General features: G+C 37.4%; 1 protein-coding gene across 1 annotated transcript in view; it reads right to left on the bottom strand.

The window, feature by feature from the left end:
- LOC142350401 (intermembrane lipid transfer protein VPS13A-like) overlaps nucleotides 1-20,514 on the bottom strand; it is a 229,852-nt gene that overhangs the window by 105,824 nt on the left and 103,514 nt on the right. Inside the window, exons 24-28 of the mRNA XM_075402248.1 lie at nucleotides 18,362-18,500; nucleotides 9,722-9,896; nucleotides 8,467-8,688; nucleotides 4,184-4,414; nucleotides 142-324 (exon numbers count right to left, since the gene is read on the bottom strand). Coding sequence (XP_075258363.1) covers nucleotides 142-324; nucleotides 4,184-4,414; nucleotides 8,467-8,688; nucleotides 9,722-9,896; nucleotides 18,362-18,500 — 950 coding nt within the window. The remainder of the gene's footprint in view (nucleotides 1-141; nucleotides 325-4,183; nucleotides 4,415-8,466; nucleotides 8,689-9,721; nucleotides 9,897-18,361; nucleotides 18,501-20,514) is intronic.

Genomic DNA, 20,514 nt, shown 5'->3' with positions numbered 1-20,514 from the left:
CGATTCAAAATTAAGTTTCATAATGAAGACCTCGAGAAACAACAATTTCAGCATTCTTTGTATTAAACTTTTCCTGTTTAGGGCATTATGCTGTTGGAGTGTAGGCATAATAAGCAGACAAAATACCTTCATAGTACTTACTTGAAGAGTTGTCAGTCGATGATATATTGGGTACGGTGAGAGATTACGTAACAAGCAAGTGGGCTTAATGTGGATTACGTAATGCGGTGTCTCGTGCAGCCTTCCGCGAATTGTTCCGAACTGAAACAGAAAAGAAGCTTCTCTATTAAATGATTTCGGATGTAACCCAATATTATCAGTCAACTCATTTCAATTCAGCACACGAAGTACTTCAAGAGACCAATATATGCAAAAAGGTCGGAACCTTCAAAAAAGCAGGTAAAAATTAATACCACATCAGGTTTAATTTTTGATATTAAAGAAATTTCAAAATGTTTGACTTCTGGTAATTAAAGCTATATGGTATTATATTACATCTTAGTTATAACTCCTCCAGGAAATAAGTGTTCTTTTAATCAGTTTTCTCAAACGATAATTAAATCCAAATTAATACAATGCGATCTTTAAATGTCCACTTTAGATGTTCCGACCCACTTTAGATGGGGGAGGAATTATATACTCAAATGGTTTTTTTGTTCAGTCAATTTTCGCCGATCGATATAATAATCGTAGAGGGTTGTGAGTGCTGTCATTGGAAAGTTTGTCTAATGTAGACTTTCAAAATAAAAAGATTTTTGAGTTACATTTTTCCCCATAGTTATCGATGTTCAAAGTTTTCTGAACATTTGACTGATTTCCGTTCTTATTGTTCAAATTCAGCACTTTTTCATCAAAAATGGCACAAATAATGCTCCTTGATCCACTTTGTTTACATTTAACGGATTAACACTCCTAGAAACTGCGGGCAGAATCTACTTTAGCTACAAATATAGCTAATTTTGTTTGTGGATCACTTGAGACTGTTCTTGAATTAAAATCAGGCCGGGTTCTTGCTAATTTAACTCGAGAATTATGCATAATGAATCATTTATTTTAGATATAGACTTTTTCATTAAATTATCCAGATCCATAAAATTTGAAAAAATACGTGTTTCTACCAGACAACCGGCAATCACAACGCTTTCGTGGTCTAATCGTTGTTTGAAAACTCGGATGTAATCAGTCGATGTTTTTAAATCATTTTTGCTTTTTTTTGCATTTCCTTACTTCAATTACAAAACAATTCAAGTCGAAACGTACCAATTAAAGCTCCAAATGACGTCTGATGTAGTTTCAAGGAACCCTATCGAGTTTTTTAGTCAGAAACTTATGGTCCTTTTCACATTTAAAAAAAAATATTTAAAAAATGAACAATTTATTATTGAGCTATGCCTATTTTATCTCATTTTTGATCATTTTGTAGCTCAGCGTAGGCCACGACAGGTCTCATCGTATTTCTAAGAGATAAAATTTAACATTTTATCCGGTTTTAAGTTTCAAGTAATGGTTCTGTTTCGATACTTCACGAGTTTTCATAGAAATTTTTTATTGGAATTTTTTCTATTATTGAGGTTCATTATCTTCTCGTGTCATATTATTCAGAGAAAAAATATCCCATAATTGGCATCCACAAAACAGGCAACATTGAACACAGCAGTAATTCAATAGATTATGAAATTAACTGCTTTGACAACCTCGTCTAGCAGAATTTAACAGACCTGAACATTTTTATCGTTCTTCTGCGGTCGTTTGACATATTCCAGAAAAAAATTGGTCTAAGGTGCTTCCACCAGATGAACTTATTTATTGATTTCAGTACATAGATGAAGGTTTTCATGACTTTGAAAGCAAATATTTTGAAGAAAATGCAGAGGCGCTTTTTTTAAATTTGCACTTTAATGTTCTTTTTGGTCTAATTGTTACCCAGTGTCAAAAATTACAGGTTGCATATCAAATAATTGGTGCCAAGGAAAGCCGCAACTGGACGAATCGAAAGTTTTAAGTGCACCGCTTATAATTATAGCGACCTCGATTCCGGTTTTACGCAGGAGGTTAATTTAAAATTTGGGATTATGTTAAGGTTATTATAATTTTCGAATTTGTCTTCGGTTGTCGTTCCTTTTGTAGTCGAATGATAATTTCTGGATAATTGCAGTTTTTGAGGTTTCCTAAGGAAGAACAAAGGAGCCCATTTACTTAGTGAGTTCAGCTGATAGCTAAAGTTTTTCATGACTTTGGAATCAAATGTATATTCTAAACATCGTTTTTTATTTGCATTTTCATGTTCTTTTCTGTCTACTTCATACCTAATCTCAATAACAGCACTTCACATCTCAAAATATTGTTGCTAAAGGAAGGCACAACCTAATATATCAAAGGTTTTTAGTGCGTCACTGCTGACTGTTTTAACGGTTTCCATGCCGGTTTTTTGCAAAATGTTTAATTAATGTTTGATTTTTGTCTATTTATCAATCTGTTTTTAGAAGTATGGCCAAATCTGAATAGTGACAGATATCGATGGCTTTTTGTTGAACAAAAGAATCTTTTAATGGATTTCAATTGATAGCTAATGTTGTTATGTCTTCGAAATTAATTGTTTTAGGAAAATAAACATGTATTTTCAAATTTTTCATTTTGGTTCTTTCTTTATAAGCTTACGTAGTCTCGTTATTTAAGGGCCACTTATCTGATAACTAATTTGCAAAGCAGGCAAAATTGACCATTACTTATTTTTCACGCATTAGAATAGGGTTTTACAAAATTAAACAGAATCTATTTTTCGTCTGAATTCGTTGTTTATTTTTATATACTTGCATTTTTTGATAGTTGAAAGACAGGTCGCAAAGTGTTTGTTAACATGTCAATGAACAAAAACCTAATTTAAAGTTTGAATTGAAATAATGGTTTGAATTATTTGAAATTATTTGTTTACAAGAAAACGACACAACAACCAAGGAGCCGTTGACGCGCTTGATGCAGCTTCTAAATTGAAAGCTAATGAGCGTAATGCCAATGTCAGCTGGCAAACACTTTAATGAACTTTAATAACCTAATTCTCAACAACTCAATGACCGGTCTTTATCGGTTTATCCCGTCTCTTGTGATTTTAATCTTTTGACTTTGACAGTATTCACACTGCGTATTTGATGGCGTCAAAGAAATTAAAATCTGCTCAGTGAAAATCGTGACTTATGTAAAACGACAAACGCAATCAAAAGGTACAGCGAATTAAAAAAAACCGATAAATGTCGGAAGAATTGCTTTTGAACGACAGGCGAGGCAAGTTAATTCAGGGTCTGCAGCCTATTTCAATTTTTCTTTATGGGAAAAACCTTTTTCGTTCTTTATAAAATTGTGAGTGGCACTTGAGCGCAATTGGCAAAGAGCCCTCCTATCTTCAGATTTTTAATGATACTTTATCATGCAGCCTAGCATAAAACGTGCTTTGATCTCAATAAGCATATCGCATAACAAAAACAAGCAAGCCAAAAAAAACTATTGACCAAAATTTTGCTGATGTAGAAAGAGCAATAGAAAAATGCAATACGCATTGGTAGCGCCAAGGATAAGACCTATTGATTTTAAGCGAGGTTCATTGTTTCGCGCCTGAGTTGGTGCCGAAAACGGCTCTATTTTTGGCCCAAAAATTTGGAGAATGTTGTTTTGAATACACTCCTGTCTGTCTTTTTCTTTCTTTTTCTTTGATTCCTTCTTATTTAATCTACGATTCCTTCTCCTAATTAGTATGATATTTTTATCCTCTCTCGTATTCTATTAACTGTAAGTAGCACAAATAACCAGTTAGAGGCAAGGGTTCAAGCCCAAGTTGGTGCGAAACAGTAATCTTAAACGTCTTTCAAACATTCTATTCCTTTAAATTATTTTCTTCTGATGGTTTTGAGGGCCTACTAGTATAATTGATAAGAACTTCGTTTGGGAGCAATTGACAATGATTGAATATAAAGTAAAATCGTACTTGCCAGTTTTATTTGTCATTTTCATTCTTTCAAACTTTATTTTTGTTCATTCCTTCAGAAGGTATTATTTTGTTCTAATCACTGCTGAAGCCAGCGAGACCATTCACGGCATTTTTGGCCAATTGTTTTAATTTTTTTCTTAAGTGCCTTAATAGCTGCTTCAATGCGCATAAATGCGATTCAAAATTAAGTTTCATAATGAAGACCTCGAGAAACAACAATTTCAGCATTCTTTGTATTAAACTTTTCCTGTTTAGGGCATTATGCTGTTGGAGTGTAGGCATAATAAGCAGACAAAATACCTTCATAGTACTTACTTGAAGAGTTGTCAGTCGATGATATATTGGGTACGGTGAGAGATTACGTAACAAGCAAGTGGGCTTAATGTGGATTACGTAATGCGGTGTCTCGTGCAGCCTTCCGCGAATTGTTCCGAACTGAAACAGAAAAGAAGCTTCTCTATTAAATGATTTCGGATGTAACCCAATATTATCAGTCAACTCATTTCAATTCAGCACACGAAGTACTTCAAGAGACCAATATATGCAAAAAGGTCGGAACCTTCAAAAAAGCAGGTAAAAATTAATACCACATCAGGTTTAATTTTTGATATTAAAGAAATTTCAAAATGTTTGACTTCTGGTAATTAAAGCTATATGGTATTATATTACATCTTAGTTATAACTCCTCCAGGAAATAAGTGTTCTTTTAATCAGTTTTCTCAAACGATAATTAAATCCAAATTAATACAATGCGATCTTTAAATGTCCACTTTAGATGTTCCGACCCACTTTAGATGGGGGAGGAATTATATACTCAAATGGTTTTTTTGTTCAGTCAATTTTCGCCGATCGATATAATAATCGTAGAGGGTTGTGAGTGCTGTCATTGGAAAGCTTGTCTAAAGTAGACTTTCAAAATAAAAAGATTTTTGAGATACATTTTTCCCCATAGTTATCGATGTTCAAAGTTTTCTGAACATTTGACTGATTTCCGTTCTTATTGTTCAAATTCAGCACTTTTTCATCAAAAATGGCACAAATAATGCTCCTTGATCCACTTTGTTTACATTTAACGGATTAACACTCCTAGAAACTGAGGGCAGAATCTACTTTAGCTACAAATATAGCTAATTTTGTTTGTGGATCCCTTGAGACTGTTCTTGAATTAAAATCAGGCCGGGTTCTTGCTAATTTAACTCGAGAATTATGCATAATGAATCATTTATTTTAGATATAGACTTTTTCATTAAATTATCCAGATCCATAAAATTTGAAAAAATACGTGTTTCTACCAGACAACCGGCAATCACAACGCTTTCGTGGTCTAATCGTTGTTTGAAAACTCGGATGTAATCAGTCGATGTTTTTAAATCATTTTTGCTTTTTTTTGCATTTCCTTACTTCAATTACAAAACAATTCAAGTCGAAACGTACCAATTAAAGCTCCAAATGACGTCTGATGTAGTTTCAAGGAACCCTATCGAGTTTTTTAGTCAGAAACTTATGGTCCTTTTCACATTTAAAAAAAAATATTTAAAAAATGAACAATTTATTATTGAGCTATGCCTATTTTATCTCATTTTTGGTCATTTTGTAGCTCAACGTACGCCACGACAGGTCTCATCGTATTTCTAAGAGATAAAATTTAACATTTTATTCGGTTTTAAGTTTCAAGTAATGGTTCTGTTTCGATACTTCACGAGTTTTCATAGAAATTTTTTATTGGAATTTTTTCTATTATTGAGGTTCATTATCTTCTCGTGTCATATTATTCAGAGAAAAAATATCCCATAATTGGCATCCACAAAACAGGCAACATTGAACACAGCAGTAATTCAATAGATTATGAAATTAACTGCTTTGACAACCTCGTCTAGCAGAATTTAACAGATCTGAACATTTTTATCGTTCTTCTGCGGTCGTTTGACATATTCCAGAAAAAAATTGGTCTAAGGTGCTTCCACCAGATGAACTTATTTATTGATTTCAGTACATAGATGAAGGTTTTCATGACTTTGAAAGCAAATATTTTGAAGAAAATGCAGAGGCGCTTTTTTTAAATTTGCACTTTAATGTTCTTTTTGGTCTAATTGTTACCCAGTGTCAAAAATTACAGGTTGCATATCAAATAATTGGTGCCAAGGAAAGCCGCAACTGGACGAATCGAAAGTTTTAAGTGCACCGCTTATAATTATAGCGACCTCGATTCCGGTTTTACGCAGGAGGTTAATTTAAAATTTGGGATTATGTTAAGGTTATTATAATTTTCGAATTTGTCTTCGGTTGTCGTTCCTTTTGTAGTCGAATAATAATTTCTGGATAATTGCAGTTTTTGAGGTTTCCTAAGGAAGAACAAAGGAGCCCATTTACTTAGTGAGTTCAGCTGATAGCTAAAGTTTTTCATGACTTTGGAATCAAATGTATATTCTAAACATCGTTTTTTATTTGCATTTTCATGTTCTTTTCTGTCTACTTCATACCTAATCTCAATAACAGCACTTCACATCTCAAAATATTGTTGCTAAAGGAAGGCACAACCTAATATATCAAAGGTTTTTAGTGCGTCACTGCTGACTGTTTTAACGGTTTCCATGCCGGTTTTTTGCAAAATGTTTAATTAATGTTTGATTTTTGTCTATTTATCAATCTGTTTTTAGAAGTATGGCCAAATCTGAATAGTGACAGATATCGATGGCTTTTTGTTGAACAAAAGAATCTATTAATGGATTTCAATTGATAGCTAATGTTGTTATGTCTTCGAAATTAATTGTTTTAGGAAAATAAACATGTATTTTCAAATTTTTCATTTTGGTTCTTTCTTTATAAGCTTACGTAGTCTCGTTATTTAAGGGCCACTTATCTGATAACTAATTTGCAAAGCAGGCAAAATTGACCATTACTTATTTTTCACGCATTAGAATAGGGTTTTACAAAATTAAACAGAATCTATTTTTCGTCTGAATTCGTTGTTTATTTTTATATACTTGCATTTTTTGATAGTTGAAAGACAGGTCGCAAAGTGTTTGTTAACATGTCAATGAACAAAAACCTAATTTAAAGTTTGAATTGAAATAATGGTTTGAATTATTTGAAATTATTTGTTTACAAGAAAACGACACAACAACCAAGGAGCCGTTGACGCGCTTGATGCAGCTTCTAAATTGAAAGCTAATGAGCGTAATGCCAATGTCAGCTGGCAAACACTTTAATGAACTTTAATAACCTAATTCTCAACAACTCAATGACCGGTCTTTATCGGTTTATCCCGTCTCTTGTGATTTTAATCTTTTGACTTTGACAGTATTCACACTGCGTATTTGATGGCGTCAAAGAAATTAAAATCTGCTCAGTGAAAATCGTGACTTATGTAAAACGACAAACGCGATCAAAAGGTACAGCGAATTAAAAAAAACCGATAAATGTCGGAAGAATTGCTTTTGAACGACAGGCGAGGCAAGTTAATTCAGGGTCTGCAGCCTATTTCAATTTTTCTTTATGGGAAAAACCTTGCCCCAACGGGATTCGAACCATTGACCTCCCGATCCATAGCCACCCACACTAACCACTGCACTATGAGTCACTAATTTTCTCTGTTCTGCAACCGAAATATTAGCAACAAGCTGTACTTCGGAGTGAGAGCAATCGAGATCACTCAAAAATGATGAACGAAAGCGTAAAAAAAGTCACTTGAGAAGTCAAAGAATGTTCTAAAAGAACAGCGCAAAATTGTCAAGCAAAAATTTGCATAAAAACTGACCAACACGTTTACAATAATTGCTATGAACTTCATTCAAGAGCAATTAGTGAGAGCGCCTAAATAATAGCCGTTGAGAGGCAGACGGCGGCTATTAATAAACGTTTTTTTTAACTGTGTCGTTCTTGTTCTCGTTTTTTGTCCACTTGTTACCGAGTTTCAGTAAGCACTGGTCGCATGTTTTTTCTAGTGGAATACAAAAGTACTTGTTTAGTTTAGGTTTTATTGACGCTATTTTGACTTTGTTATTATGAAGTTTAAAAAATAGAAATTGATTTTTTGATGTTAATGTTTGTTGTTAATTGATTTTTGTTTGTCTTGTCCCGTAGTTTTCATAATCATCGGCCCACTAGGTGGCATTATATACATTACTAAGTGATTGGAGTTGGAAGCCAATTTTTTATTCATACACCAATTATTTTTGATCAATATGTGAGGTTTATTTGAAAGATTTTTGATCAAATCTCCTCATCCGGTAAAGAATTGAGCCAAACTTGCGGATAAGTGGGGTCGGAACATTATCTGCAAACGCACAATACCGAGCCTCCTTGTTCCTTTCTCTAGGATTATTCTACAATCTTGATTAAGGTGAATTGGTTCCGAATAAGAAGCTAGCATAAGGACATTTTGAGTCTTTGATAAACTGCCGTGAAAATGTATAAGCCACGCATTATTTCCCATTTTAAATATATTAACCTTGCAATGCTACTCAACTTTCAATTCACTAATTAACCTTGATAGTCTCTAACTGTAGAATCATTCTCAATGGATTGCATTCATTCGTAATGAGACATTTTGGATCCACTTCACAGCATTCAAGTAGGTATCTCTTTGTACCTCCGTGCTTCTTAATCACTCGCCAGTCGATTGCTCTCTGGGTGAAAGACCACTTTGCCCTCTCGTTTTCCTTCACAGTCGGTTTGAGTCTCAGTTTACTATCAAGGGGATAAAATGCCTGAAATATTTTAAACATAGCCGGCAGATTGCCGGAATAGCTGCGAAAGAATAGACCTGCGTGCCATATAATAGAGATAGAAACAGATACAGATCTAAATTGAAAAAAAAATCGACGCCGCTCAAAAAAACTAGGCTAAAAAACATTCAGCGATAAATCAATAAAGGTTGTTAAAATTCATTCCACAGAAGCCTCTTATTAGGGACCTTTACTGCACATATGAGTTCCTTTGACCTTAAACAAATTCAAATTATACTTAAGTTTTAAAGTGCAAAAGTCAATTTATTGAGTGAGGTAAGTCATGTATGATCAAAATCTAATCACGCAAATGACCTAAAAACTTTCGCTAAAGCGAGTGAGAAATGACGTCACGCGCGCAAATGCCGTTAGGGAGAGGAAGAAGTCATTCAGAAAATTTGACTTTTTCAGCTTTGCTGTGTGAACAAATGTAAAACGAAAAAAGAGTGTCAGACGACGAAACAAAAAAAAACCAAGAGCACCGCAATATAGCTACGCTCAGCTTACAGCTTCGCAGCTATAAAAAACAAATCTGATAATTACACAGACGTTTCATAAACATGACTGGAGATAAATTTAAGTTTGAGAACAGAAAGACTATTTTGGATAACATATTGTTTGAGGGAGGCTATGTCCCAACTCATCCAGCAGAGCACCAAAAGTTCAAAACTTTGTAACTCGTTCAAAATTTCAAAACCAAAATGTCAAAGTTTTGAATAGAAACGAAGTTTCGCTCCTCACACCAGCTGTTAACCACGGATTTCAGCACCGAATAAAAATTCAACCAAAATTTTATGTCAAATTTGACTAACTGAAGCGAAATATCACAAGAACAAGAATATATATTTAATTTGCTGAAGATCAGTTTCAATGAGGCGAATAAAAAGGGGAAATTGCAGCTGCTCACTCAGGCAAAAAGTAAGTTTCTACCTAAATTTTACTATAAATTTTAATCTAATTTATATCCAAATTTTAAGAAAACTGCTCAGGCACAAATCCATCAAACGGCTGTTACCTGTTCCATTGGAACCCAGAACCTCTCTCCAGCTCCTACAGTTCCAATACGTCTCTTGCCATCATACACATCAAATGCAATGTCGAAATGGTTGTGGAGAATCAAAGGCGACGAAATAGTACACACGTTCTGCTGTCCATTAGGAGTTAATCCATTTTGCACCACAAGAGAGAATCTATAACAGGAACGGTCTTATTAAGTGTGGAGTCAATACGAAACGGATTTATTTACTCAATAAACGACCAACCAAACGTTTGAGTTCCCAACCATCAATTTCTTTGGATCACACATTTAGTTTCCAAAGATACATATGTGCGGGTTTTCCACCTTTAGTTAATTTCGACTATGTCTGATGGTGGAGTTGCAATCGTTCGTCAGAGAACAAAGTGAATAAGCATGCTTCCCCGACGCCAGTGTTAGTGGTGTTCACATAAACCTGGTATTTTAGTTTCTTTAGGCACGAGCAGTCTTGTCACTGACATGACTTCTTTTGTCGAAAACGAACGGAAGGGATTTTCGACACGAGCCACACAACACAAATTACAATCATACAAAACACTCGCAATCAAAGGAAACTAATATATCTAATCTAAATCAAAATAACAAACAACATTTTTATTAGCACATTCGAACGATAACCCCCACCCAAATTAAGTCGCTTTTGACAACATATTTTGGCGCCCAACCACATCAGGCAACGAATTCAACCCCTGAAAAAGCTAAGTATTGCTCTAAAAAATTCATTGAAATGGGAAACAATTGATCTGCACCATGAGTTTTTTTGATGTTTCAGTATCTAAAGATCTAGAAATTTTACAAAAACAGTCCAAATGTAACAGCAAGAGGTTTCGCAAAACATCACAACAGACTGAAAGCAGATCCAAAAGACCAAAAGACAGTCTTTAAAAATTTATCTTATTATTTACCCGCGCGCTCTGTTTTTGGTTTTGGGGTTTTACCCGCCCCAAATCCCCCCAGGTTGGTTGCCTTCCCCACCCCCCGCGCTTTCTTTGCTTTCGGTTTTTGGGGATTTACCCGCCCCAAATCCCTCCAGGTTGGTTGCCTTCCCAACCCCCGCGCTTCCATTGCTTTTGATTTTTGGGGTTTTACCCGCCGCAAATCCCCCCAGGTTGGTTGCCTTCCCAATCCCCGCGCTTTCTTTGCTTTCGGTTTTGGGGTTTTACCCGCCCCAAATCCCCCCAGGTTGGTTGCCATCCCAACCCCCCCGCGCTTTCTTTGCTTTCGGTTTTTGGGGTTTCACCCGCCCCAAATCCCCCCAGGTTGGCTGCCTTCCCAAACCCCCCGCGCTTTCTTTGCTTTCGGTTTTTGGGGTTTTACCCGCCCCAAATCCCCCCAGGTTGGTTGCCTTCCCAACCCCCGTGCTTTCTTTGCTTTCGGTTCTTGGGGTTTTACCCGCCCCAAATCCCCCCAGGTTGGTTGCCTTACCAACCCCCCCGCGCTTTCTTTGCTTTCGGTTTTTGGGGTTTTACCCGCCACAATCCCCCCCAGGTTGGTTGCCTTCCCAACCCCCGTGCTTTCTTTGCTTTCGGTTTTTGGGGTTTTACCCGCCCCAAATCCCCCAGGTTGGTTGACTTCCCAACCCCCAGCGCTTTCTTTGCTTTCGGTTTTTGGGGTTTTAGCCGCCCCAAATCCCCCCAGGTTGGTTGCCTTCCCAACCCCCCGCGCTTTCTTTGCTTTCGGTTTTTGAGGTTTTACCCGCCCCAAATCTCCCCAAGTTAGTTGCCTTCCCAACCCCCCGCGCTTTCTTTGCTTTTGGTTTTTGGGGTTTTACCAACCCCAAACCCCCACAGGTTGGTTGCCTTCCCAACCCCACGCTCTTTCTTCGCTTTCCAGTTTTGGGGTTTTATCTGCCCCAAACTCCCCGGTCTCTTTTCTTCCAGTCCAATCACGCTATCTTTGCTTTTCGTCTATTACCGAGTTTGATTACTATCTCAACCTTTCTGCATTTCACTAATAGGTGTGGACCTATTGGTAAAAGCTGTTACTGGTAGATTGCAAGTATCCAGCAACAAAGTTACCGGCAATTAGAACTTAGGTATAAGTAGGTAGAAGTTGCAGCAGTAGGTAGCAGGTATTAGGTAGGTAAAATTTGGGAGCTTGTAGTTAGTTAAGTTTGGTATAAGTTTGCAGGTAGGTAGCAAGTGTTAGTAAGTTGGATTATTAACAATTCTTAATTGAACTTGATTTGTATAAGTTTTAGCAGTTAGGTAGCAGGTAACAGGTAGGCATTTAACAGGTAGGTAACTGGTATATGTAGAAACACCCAGATAGCGCTGGTAAGTAGCCCTTAGAAAACATTTGTACCACATAATTGTCAAGCTGTCAGGAATTTGAGAATAAATTTGGTGTTGCTTATCTGGTGTGAGTTACATAAACCAAAAACCAAAAACTTTTCTCCAACAAGGTAAAGAAAACAGTCTACGTTATAGTCATGGTAGACACTCGGTCAACCGCTAACTCCGATAGCGACCAGAGAGAAACAACTATCTTGGAGAATCTTCATCAATGCTCTAGTGCTCCAACAGAGAGCCTCTCTGAAGAAAAACCAGAAACACTTCAAGAACAGAAGATGCTTGAATCTTCCAAAATGTTGATAACGGACGATATACATTTTCACCTTGAATACCTAAACTCCTCAATTGATGATTCAGAAGATGTTGACATACTACAGGAAACAGTCGAAGAGATAAAAGAGAAGCAGCGAAAACTTGAAACCGTAGTGTCTCAATTAATAATTCTGATTGATCCGTCAGAACAGAGCAATTATTCTCAAGAACATAGTCGTCCTAAGATAGAAGTTAAAAAGTGTATCGATAATTTCAAAAAATATGTAAGGGGAAGTCACATATAAATACTGGAGAGGACTTCAGTCTCTGTGTTGGTGCCACCAACAGACCGAATTGTCCGCCGGACAGCTCTAATTTTCAATTTACTAACCCAGTTCAACCTCGTCTTGATATCAGCAATCAGGAGCAATATGCAGTTAGTTCATCAGCGCCCGCTGTGAACAACAATGTCAGTTTTTCTGCACCCAGCAGCTTACTATTTGATTCTAACGCCGCTCCATCGTCATTGCTTAACGCACATTCCTTCAATTGGCCCACTCCTAAGAGTATTTTCCCTGAAACAAATGTTCAACCAGCTCGATGTCAGTCTGCTTCCAAAAATCTGTCCCGAAACTGCACGCAGAAACGTTCAATGGTGATCCAATGAAGTGGATAAAATGGTATAGCATTTTCAAAGCAACTATCGACCAATCACCCATGTCGTCAGCTGAAAAAATGATCCATTTGCAATCACTGCTCACAGGAGAAGCCAAAGCACTAGTTGATGGCTACGGTTGCCACGGTGATCTATACGCCGCAGCTCTATCAAGACTGCAAGAACATTTTGGCAATTCAAAGAGGATTGTCAATGCTTTTCTGGACAAATTATCAAACTTTAGAAATCCAAACTTATCAAATCCTGAAAGTTATACCCAGTACTCCTCATTTCTTCTAACGCTTGTCGACACTTTTCAAAAACTCGGTTTTACTCATGATCTTCACTCCATAATCAACATGAACATAGCTTTAACAAAGTTACCAAATCCAGTCAGACTCGAATGGAACCGTTACGTCCTAGAAAAACCATGACACAGCCATCTTTAAACGCGCTTGCTGAGTGGCTCCTAAACTATGCAAAAGCATGCCGAGATTTCCCAACAAACTCAAACCTCCCATCTTCTCAAAACATTGGTGTTCATAAAATGGCCTGGAAAACGTCGCACTCTACTAGAATTAATGAAAATCCGAATTCAAAGCATCAATTGCTGAGTAACAGGGAACAAGGGCAATTTCAGTCTAAGACGAAAGAAAGCGTTAGTTTTCCTAACAATGACAATTGCCAATACCTCTACAAATGCATACTTTTCCAAGCACTGAGTCCCCCAAAACGGAAAGATCATGTAATGAAGCAAAAGCTTTGTTTCAATTGTTTTGGGCATCGTCATGTAGATCAATGCAATTCAAAAAACGTCTGCCGCTCAAAAGGCTGCGGCAAAAGACATAACACACTTCTGCGCGATAGTTTTATGAACAAAAGCAACTCAAACGTTAAACCAGTGCTATTTGTTGGAACAGGCCAGGTGGCTTTTGTGGCAGTTCAATTGATAAATAAAAACCAGTCTGTGAAAACATACTCATACCTAGACAACGGTAGCTGTCAAAGTCTACTTCTGAAATCAACAGCAAAAGAACTTGGTCTTAACCTCGAAAAAACAGGTAAAATGCCTATAAGTGGGTATCACACGACTAAGGAAATTGATGGCTCCAAAGTTTGCTTTGACATAAAGCCAATAGATAGCTCAGTCGAACCTGTCAGACTTAATGATGTTATGGCACTACCAGACTTGAACATGTCCGCAGTGAATGTAGCTCAACTAAACGCTTTGTGCAATAATTATGATCATCTCAGTCATATAAATTTTCCTGAACTTGAACGGAACAATGTCTCAATTATTATAGACATTGACAACTTAGACTTGATTCATTATAAACAAATTATAAAAGGCTGGACAAATTATAAAAGTTTCAAAATGCCCCATGGGGCGTTGAAACTCCATTAGGCTGGACGTGCGCCGGTAAAACGAATTTAGTTTTCAATGAGTCTACACCTGTACAGTATACTCAGTTGCAAAATTGCCCTAATATGGACGACTCTCTTTTCAAATTGGTCCAAGATTGGATGAAAGTGGAAAACTTGGGCATTGCATCGCCCCGAAAAGCTTTGTCGGAAAACGATAAAAGAGCGATTGAAATTTTAGAGTCCACAACCAAAATCGTTGACGGTCATTATCAAATAGGTCTCCTCTGGAAGCAAGGTGCATTTCTTACGAACAACAGATGGTTAGCATTAAAACAACTTGACCAATTAGATCAAAAGCTTTCAAAAAATCCGATACTAAAGGAAAAGTACCAGGCTACTCTGGACGCAGACTTGGAAAAAGGATACGTTGTCAAAGTGCATGATTCCGAATCTCTAACAGATAATGTCTCCTTTTTGCCTCATCACCCAGTGACCAATGAAAATAAACCTGGTAAGGTTCATAGAGTTGCAAATGCCTCCAGCATTTTCCAGGGTCAGTCCCTCAACTCTAATTTACTGAAAGGACCAGATTTGCTCAGCAACTTTACTGGGGTCATTATGAGGTTTCGTGAGAATCGAATTGCCCTGTGCGCAGATATAGAACAAATGTTCATGCAAGTGAAAGTTGACCCTAAAGACCGACCCTACTTACGCTTCCTCTGGAACAACAGTGGACACATAGAGACTTACGAACACACAAGTCATATTTTTGGGGCAACAGATTCACCCTGCACAGCATCTTGCGCGCTCAGAATATCTGCTCAGGACAATGCAAAAACATATCCAAGTGTTCAAAAGGTTATAGAGCGGAACGTTTACATGGATGATTTGTTTGTTGCCGTATCAAGTCCAAATGAAGCTACAAACATTGTCCATGACACTCGCAAGGTTCTTGCTACTGGTGGCTTCAATCTGACAAAGTGGAATTCAAATATTCATCAAGTTCTTGACCAGCTGAATCCGGATATCCGACTCAATCCAGAAACATCCGCACCACAAAGTCAAAAGGTTCTAGGTTTGCCTTGATTTCCAGAAGCAGATACATTTGTTATAGAGCAAAAATTGTTCCATAAGATCAAACTCGATGACAAAACGAGTCAGCGTAAACTACTTCGTTTTGTTGCTTCCATCTTTGATCCCTTAGGAATTATCGCCCCCTTTACAATAAGATTCCTCAAAGTTCTCCAAGCAGCATGGAACCACGGTCCTAAATGGGACAAGCCATTGCAGCTCGATGAGAATTCTGATTTCGAGAATCTGAAAAAAGAACTTCCGTGTTTTCAGGATGTACATCTTCCTCGCAAATTGTTTAACGAGATACCGATTTCATCGATTGAACTACACACGTTCACAGATGCATCCGAGTTAGCATTATCAGCAGTCAGTTATCTACGAATTGAACACATTGACGAATCCGTCTCAGTCGCATTTGTGATTGGTAAAGCAAGAGTTGCGCCAATAAAACGGATGACGATTCCTAATTTGCATAAACAAGTTTTTTGGTCTGATAGTACGACCGTTTTGTATTTGCTACGGACTCCTGAGATTCGTCATCGGATCTTCATTGCTAACAGACTAGCCAAAATTTTAGACGTTTCCTCTGCCCAAGATTGGTTCTAAATTTCGTCTACCAGAAATCCCGCTGACGATGGTACCCGAGGCTACAACGTTCACCAGATGAATGCCAACTCACGTTGGCTATTAGGCCCATCCTTTTTGTCTCAAAATAAAAACACGTGGCCGAAACAAGATTTACTTTCTGCTCAACATGTTAAAATTATAATGGCAGATCCAATAAAAGAACTGAAATGCCAAATTGACATATCTCGTTTCAGCAACTGGAATCGTTTACTTAGAGTTGCAGCGCTTTGCTTCTTGTTTGCAGATAAAAGCAGAAAAAAGGAATCCATTTTGTCACTAGCACACTATACAAAAGCGTACAATTACTTGACAAAAAGTGCCCAGCATCAAGATTTTAAATCGGAAATTTCGAACTTAAGAAAAGGTATTGCAGTATCATCTACCAGTAGAATTGCACCATTATTACCATTCGTCGATCATAACCAGCACTTGCGTGCTCGAGGACGATTGTCTAAAGCATTGAGACTAGAAACTGCGCGCTTCCCGTTGATCCTAGATGGAAATAATCAGAGTGTTAGACGAATGGTAAAACATTTTCACCAAACAAACATGCATTGTGGCACAGAACAAACTAGAAGTTTATTAATGGAACACTATTGGATTCTTAGGTGCAGGGCGGTAGTCAAACAAACAGTTAGACAATGCATTCCATGCAGACGTATGATCCAAGAAGTAGCTGCCCCCTAATGGCTGACCTCCCAGAGTTCAGATTACCAAGAGAAAATCATCAAGTTTTTCAAACCACAGGCTTAGACTTCGTAGGACCCTTTCCAGTTAAAGAACATGGAAGAAACAGGCCTAGATACATACTCCTCTTCACGTGCTTAGTAGTACGCGCTGTCCATCTAGAAGTTGCTGTCGACTTGACAACAGATTCAACAATCAATTGCATCCGTCGCTTTATAAGCCGTAGAGGAAAACCAAAAAAGTTCTTTTCTGATTGTGGAAAATCCCTTGTTGGATCAAATAACTCTTTGCAATCCAGTACTGCAAGCCTTAGAAATTCCCATGATTTTGCAAGTCATTTGCATCTGATGCAGGTCGAAATTGAGTGGGTGTTTAACCCTCCTGGGGCTCCACACTTCGGAGGAAGTTGGGAACGCCTAGTGCAGATATTCAAGTTATCTCTGTACAAAGTAATTGGGTCAAGAACCCTTTCAGATGATATTTTGTGGACACTGGTATGTGAGATTGAATCCAATATGAATTCTAGACCTCTAACTAATGCCCCCAGTGAAATTAACGATCCTCTGCCTCTCACGCCTAACCACTTTTTACTCGGAAGAGCGTCAGTTAATTACCATCCTGGTCTTTTCGGAACGCAAAAGGTCACCGTGTCCAGGTCATGGAAATCTGCTCAAGAACTAGCCTCGCATTTTTGGAATAGATTTCTTTGCGAATACATCCCTAATCAACAGACAAGGTCGAAGTGGAACAAAACTTCTGAAAACCTCAAGGTAAATGATTTGGTTTGGCTACTTGAAGACTTCACGCCACGAGGTCTCTGGCCTCTTGCAAAAGTTATAGAAATTTATCCCGGTTCAGATGGTGTAGTACGCTCCGTGAAACTGAACACTCCACATGGCGAGAAAGTAAGACCAGTCATCAAGCTAAGCAAAGTCTTAATAAACAAATGAGTTATTTTGTGTTCTCGTTCTCACGAGCAGATGCATACTTTAGTTTTCAATAGGAAAAGGTATAGAATTGTAAGTCAAGTCGTCCTCAAAAGTTGATGCAACAAGTTACATTATTGCAAAGTTTCACATCAAATGTCTAAGTTTTGCGATCAATAGTCAAGCATTGCATGCCAAACTATTTTGGGATATTCTTTTGCTCAATTTCGTTTTCCCCCTTTCAGTCGCTCATACCTTTAGTTCCTCCCAAACTTCCTTTTCCAATTATTATATTTGCGATCGATTATCTTATCTTGTCTTCTTATCTTGCTGATTTTACACCGATATCATACAGTACAGCAACAATTCGTGATCTTACAATTGCGGCCGAGGATGTCACTGACATGACTTCTTTTGTCGAAAACGAACGGAAGTGATTTTCGACACGAGCCACACAACACAAATTACAATCATACAAAACACTCGCAATCAAAGGAAACTAATATATCTAATCTAAATCAAAATAACAAACATTTTTTATTAGCACATTCGAACGATAACCCCCACCCAAATTAAGTTGTTTTTGACAACAAGTCTGTTTTACCTTTTACCCACTTTTGTTAATCACAATAGTCTCAACTGCGTCGAGAATTGCGTTACAATAAAAAAATAGACCAAAACTAAGTAAAAATAGCTCAAACGAGGCATGTTAACGGTATCTGATCTCAGTTAGACTTACTTGTATTCGTGGAGAGGTAGAATGTTGTAGAAGTGGAATCCTGGCTTGGTGAGCGAGACATCACTAATAGTTTGTGAGCCAGGCACAATGATGTGGAATCTCACCTTCAGACTCTCGTCCTCTTCAGCATCACCAGCAGCTGATAGTAGCAATCAAACAAAGATTTCTGTCAACTTGATTTTTGGATATAAAAACAAAACCGGCAGGTCGCCGGAAACTAGCCGCCGATTGACCCCATTAATCGACCTTGGGATTCAAACAGTAAGAGAAATATGAAGAGGAAATTGGCGGCAGTTTCGTTAGATCCGATATGTATGGTTAGTGAATTCAGCCTCTAAATTGGAGGTCACTAAGCTAATACCAATAGTAATTACTAATACCAATTAGCAGGTTTTTTTTTAAAAAAAAAAGGCCGCACGCCAAAAATCGAAAACCTTGAATTGTTAAGAACATAGCCGCAATACTCCGGAATCAACCCGCAGTATAGCATGAACTTGACTGCCACTAAAAACCAATTGAATCACATATTCATTTAGTTAAACTACTTAATTTGAAATCAAAAAGAATGTCACAATGAATTTCTCAAATAAATCTCAACAAATCTGTTCAAGGCACGTCTCCAATTCAATTAATCTCAACAGACTTTGTGCTCTTCAATCTTTGTGCTATTTCACATCTGCTATGCTATTCCAATTAGCAGGTTTTGTTAAAATCTTAATGATAAAAAATTTCTTTTCAGAAAACTGTCGACAGCAAAATAGATATGAGATCCCACAAACTGTTTTCAAACAGCTTTGTCGGATAATTTATGTTCTCGACAAGTGACTACCAACGTGTCCCACGACACACGAAAAATCTGTAGAGTTAATCAACTGTACAAAAAACTTGGGCAAGAACAGCCCGAAATTAGGCTCGAGCTTAATCGACTTTCTGCAACAAAAACAACATAAAACTGACTACCATCCAGAGAGGAAGTCATTTCATGTATCAGAAAGACTGAATGATACCACAAAACTCTCTAGAGACTGTAGTAAAATTAAAAATGATACAAAAATTGCTATAAAGAGTCCGAAATTGCAAAACGAGAGCACATAGATCAAATTTCAACTCCAAGTTGAAACATAGCCGGCAGATTGCCGGAATAGCTGCGACAAAATAGAATTGCGTGCCGTATAATAGAGATAGAAACAGAGACAAATCTAAATTGAAAAAAACGACGCCGCTCAAAAAGCTAGGCAAAAACCATCCAGCGATAAATTAATAAAGCTTGTTAAAATGCATCCCGCAGAAACCTCACATAAGGGACCTCTACTGCACATATGACTTCCTTTGACCTTAGAAAAATTCAAATTGAACTTAAGTTTTAAAGTCATTTTAATGAGTGAGGTGAGTCACTTGTGATCAAAATCTAATCACGCAAAAAATTTTTGCTAGAGAGAGTGAGAAATGACGTCAAGCGCGCATATGCCGTTAGTGAGAGGAAGAAGTCATTCAGAAAATTTGACTTTTTCTGCTTTGCTGTGTGAACAAATGTAAAACGAAAAAGAGCGTCCGACGACAAAACAAAAAAACCAAGAGCACCGCAATATAGCTCCGTTCAACTTACAGCTTCGCAGCTATAATAAACGGTTAAAATGGTTTAATATGGTTCAAATCGAACAATTACCTAAGGACATCTGTGAGACAGTCCATTTGAGATTGAAGTAAGAATTAAAGCTTGAAAAGACTCATGTGAAAATGACGCAAGTAATAAAAAAAATTTACTCACTTAGCAAAAAAATAATTTTCACACCTACTTTTATCGCTCTCTCTGAAAGCATTTTATGAACAACCCAGCCTAAAACACCCAATTTCTGTCTGCTTTTGACTTTTGTTCAGAAGATTGACCATGCGGCATTTGATTTAAGTACTGTGAAAAGAGTCACCGATTTAAAAAAAAACGTCCATTACTCATCCTCAAGTTGTAAGAGCAACATCGGGCGAATTGCTCTCAAATGGCTCTTAAGCGGTTGTCTTCGCCATTGGATTGTTGCCGCGTAGGGGGACTAGCTTAACTTCAATTGAGGGGTGAGGGGCTACATGGCGCTGGAGGGGTACGGGGGTTTCGGTTGGCAACTCTAAGAAAAGCCCTTCATTCAACAATATAGCGTACT

The sequence above is a fragment of the Convolutriloba macropyga genome, chromosome 12 (genome assembly GCF_964194025.1).
Source record: "Convolutriloba macropyga chromosome 12, txConMacr16.3, whole genome shotgun sequence".
NCBI classification, from domain to species: domain Eukaryota; kingdom Metazoa; phylum Xenacoelomorpha; order Acoela; family Convolutidae; genus Convolutriloba; species Convolutriloba macropyga.
Note: the sequence above shows the minus strand (reverse complement) of the source record. Positions and strands in the feature narration are given on the sequence as shown.